This window comes from Etheostoma cragini, chromosome 21 (genome assembly GCF_013103735.1).
Source record: "Etheostoma cragini isolate CJK2018 chromosome 21, CSU_Ecrag_1.0, whole genome shotgun sequence".
Classification (NCBI taxonomy): domain Eukaryota; kingdom Metazoa; phylum Chordata; class Actinopteri; order Perciformes; family Percidae; genus Etheostoma; species Etheostoma cragini.
The window spans coordinates 2,013,296-2,017,368 of record NC_048427.1 but is presented as its reverse complement, the minus strand read 5'-3'; the positions used below and the strand labels follow the sequence as shown (position 1 = coordinate 2,017,368).

The 4,073-nt window shown below is 40.2% G+C and overlaps 2 protein-coding genes across 10 annotated transcripts in view; both read left to right on the top strand.

Moving 5' to 3' along the window:
* Positions 1–4,073, top strand: part of msl1b (MSL complex subunit 1b) — a 23,741-nt gene that overhangs the window by 14,717 nt on the left and 4,951 nt on the right. The gene's annotated exons all lie outside the window — the stretch shown is intronic.
* The window catches only part of fbrs (fibrosin), a 16,688-nt gene continuing 13,473 nt past the window's right edge, over positions 859–4,073 (top strand). For 4 of the 8 annotated variants that reach the window (XM_034859571.1, XM_034859573.1, XM_034859574.1 and 1 more), the window contains exon 1: positions 859–2,612. In XM_034859571.1, the coding sequence (XP_034715462.1) occupies positions 2,310–2,612 (303 nt within the window). In that variant the 5' untranslated portion in view covers positions 859–2,309. The remainder of the gene's footprint in view (positions 2,613–4,073) is intronic. The other 4 variants (XM_034859576.1, XM_034859577.1, XM_034859570.1 and 1 more) reach the window with 2 other exon arrangements.

Below are 4,073 nucleotides of genomic sequence, written 5' to 3'. Positions count from 1 at the left end.
GTCCCCTAATACTGTATCTGAAGTCTCTTTATATAGACCTTAGTGGTCCCTAATACTGTATCTGAAGTCTCTTTTATGACCTTAGTGGTAATTTAGTGCTTATTTATTTATACTTATTTCATACTTATATACGTATATTTATTTGCGTTTGTTTTACTTCCCCATTAATCTGTAGATATTTGTGTCTGTGCTGCTGCAACATCTGAGTTTCCCCTCTTTGCAACAATAAATGCTCGTGTTATTTAAAACTAGACAAACAATAATGCTAATTTATCAAAGCCTCCGTTATAACACAATGGGTTGGAAGGCCTTGTGTGTTTATGAAATTGAGAAACAAAAATCAAATGAAAATGCCTTGTTATGAAAAAAAGATCCTTTCTGAAATAATGAATTAGTATCACTAGTAATATAATGAACATTCCTTAAAAATAACAACACATAGGTGAGAATGTGTCTAAATATTTGGGGATACTAAGTCATTATTTTTAATACTAAGTCATTATTGTAAGTTAAATGTCATTATTTTTGAGAAGGTTTTTCATTATTTTGAGATAATATGCAATTATTATGCAAAAGGGCTTATTAATTTAAAAAAGTTTTCATATATTTATGTTTTTGAGAAACATAATGGTAAACAATACTATACTATCACTAAATCATCATTTTGGGAAAGGTTCTTATTAAAATGACTTACAGGATATTTTTGTTCATATTTGGTTCTTTTGTCTTTATGATTAAAATGAAAACATCTGATCATATATGAAAAACCTGAGAGAATTTGGTTTAATTACTGAAAAACAACCCCACAGAAAGTGTCCACGTGGCGGCGGTATGCACGCGCAGAGCGACCAGCGAGCCAGCGAGGCGACTGAGGAAGAAGAGTGGCGCACACAATGCACTGCACGGCTGACATGGGTTGTGTCTCCCTGGCTTTCACGATTAATTTCCAATTGAGTGGAAACTTGTGAAGGGGCATCCGCGGAGCCGTTCTCCTTCTCTTCGTGTGTTTTAACTCTGGATTGAGTGCGAATAAGAAACCTTTGACTGGAAACGTCGGCGAGTGGGCCAACTAATCCTAAACATTGGATTACACAGGAAAGGCTGCATGAAGGAGCTGCCCAGCCCAACGGGGGCTTGGCCGACACCCTCGTTTATGGAAATCGACACCGAGGCTTTGATATTTGGGCCTTGATTTTTTTTCTTTCCGATGGAGGTGGGACGAAGGTGCGTGTAGATAAGCGAGATATTATTTTAAGGACGATTAGTTGTAAACAACGTATTATTTCTGCTTCCGTTTAAAAAGAGTCCTGTTTAGGTGGCTAACAGCTGCTTAGCTCGCCAACGGCTGGATCGGCTAACGCTAGCTAGCCACCGTGCTAACGTTACGTCTTTCTTTTGATGTGATGCGAATTCAACCATTACTATCGGCCATCAACGTTTCGTCCGGAACATTTGTTCTCATGGCTGCGGATTATTAGTTAGCTTCACAGTAAACTGCCCGGCGTGTCAGTTTTTGGAGACAGGTTTTAAGAATATAGTTTTATTCTTAGGTCGCTGGCTGAATATATTGTAATGTATTGAGTTAGCCGTGGACATGCTACATAGAGTCAACACTGACCTAACGCTAGCTTCCTTTACTATTACCAGGACATCTCATTTTACTCATTTTAGGTTGTGAGTAATTTACTGTCAACAATAACAATTCACATTAATACGAAATAATGGCATGGTCGGTGTGTTAATGTTGGTTATGTGGGTGATTGGCCTTGCTAATGTAACGTTGACTAACATGTAAAAAAAAAAAAATTGTCAGCAGATATTAAGAAAATTCCTGCACGTAAGAGTTAAATTAAGCAAAGTCTACATTGACGTGATTTTCATTTTGAAATATAACTCTGGTGAGACCGCTTTGTTGTAACCCAACTAGTCTTTTTTTGTTTACATGCGTATAACTTGTGTGGCTGTCGGTAGCTAATGTTAGCCTTCTACGGGACACAGGCAGCTATGTCCTGACATTTGTGTGAGTCGTGGATGTTTTAAATCCCCATGTGGAGATCGGTTTGCGTTTATATTTATGGAAATGACACTCAAATTTCGCCGAAAGAAAGGCACTAATGCCGATAGACTGTTGTCAAAGGACGGTAAATAATAGCCACTTGGTTCCATTAACGCCATTTTAACAGGGGCTCCCTGCGAGGGCCTGTGTGGTGGTGGTGTTTTTCTTGCGGTTCGGTGCCTTCCACCGGACCGGGACTTGAATAAAGTGCCTTTGGTCTCACTGGAGCTACAGAAGGAGGACCCGTTTGAACATGGAGGGCCCGAGCCGAAGCACTGGATTCAGGCAAAGTCGAAGGTCCCGTTCACAGCGCGACAGGGAGCGGCGGAGGAGGAGATTGGACCTGGCCAATGAGCGGGCCACATCCCTGTCCTCGGGCTCCGATCGGGAGGCTTGTGGGACAAACAGTGTGCTGGGTCCCGGTGGGAGAGAATGCCGGCCCGGTTTTGGGAGACACAGGCCTCCACGCCGGAGGAAGAGAGAGTCGGTGTCCTGCGAGGAAGACATCATTGATGGCTTCGCTATTGCGAGCTTTGTCAGCTTGGAGGCACTGGAGGTAAATATCTTGATTGGTACACCCTGCTGTCAAACATCTATTTTTTTTCCACAGAGGTATATATTGATGGATCAGTCTTTAATGAAGCGTGGAAGACAGGTGGCACAGTACCTTTTTAATTTATGTCGTTGATAATCATGTATGATTGACTACTTTTAATCGTTGTCCTCTTTACTCCTCTCCATCAGTCAGATCATGCCTTCTTCCCTTCAGCTAAAGGTCTGAACTCTTCAACTCTTGACACTGTGCCTTGCTTGGAGAAAGCAATCCACTCAGGCAAACCCCAAGGCATCCCTCTGATGGGTTTAGGAGAGGCCTCAATTATTCATGATCTAATTCACTGAGGTGTTGATGAGCTGCCAAATGGCTTTTTAGACTAAGAAAGAAATGGCTAATCCACAAGAAATGATTTAAGTGAGCGTAATTATTACTCAACAGCAGATATTCTGATGTTTAAGTACTGTACTTGGACCATCACCTCATAATCTTCATTCCCAACTCAATCAATCAAGATCAGAATGTGGATCCTAAAATTCTCATTTGGTTGGTTTCCACCAGGAAGTTGGAGCTTTAATACATCAGACGTATGCATGTGGCATGTGTGATGAAGAAAAAAAACGATCTCTAATATTAGTTCATCTGCTTACCTCTGAATAAGGACAGGAAACCAAATGAGTCGTCAGTAGGTTATGTTGTAAAACGCAGGGACAGACAGTTGCACCATTCTCCTGGCTAACTAGATTTTATAGTCAAATCCCCCAGTGGATAACACGATCGATGGTTATCTGGAACTGCTCAACATACCAGAGAAACTACAATGTTTTCTAGTGGAATGAGGCAAACTTCTTTTTCCAAATTTCTAACTTCCTGCCTAAATGTATTAACAGCAGTAACTGTCCGCAGTTATTCTGTTGAAGATAATTCAGTTAAAAAAAACTGTTCCACAAATTGGACAAACATGTTGACCTTCATGCTGAGTTATGCTCTTCAGTTTTATTTGCCTTTATTTCTAATTTAGCTACTAGGTGGGGCTGGGCATTATAACAATATTACATCGATATTGTGATATGAGGCTAGATATCGTGTTAGATTTTGGATATTAGATTTTTTTACAGGTTTTAAAGGCTGCATTACAGTAAAGTGATGTACTTTTCTAAACTTACCAGACTCCTCTAGCTTTTCTCTTATTTGCCGTTAACAACTTAGACGTTACGTCCACATTACTGATGATTATTATCTAAAATCCAAGTGTGAAGATATTTTGTTAAAGCACCAATTGTCAACCCTAGAATATTGCTGCAATATTGATATTGAGGTATTTGGTCAAGAATATTGATATCTGATTTTCAGATTTTTCTCTCGCCCAGCCCTACTATTGAGGCTGCAACTAACGTTTATTTGAAAATGGTGAGAAATGTGGATCAGTGTTTCCCAAAGCCCGAGATGAGATCCTCAGATGTC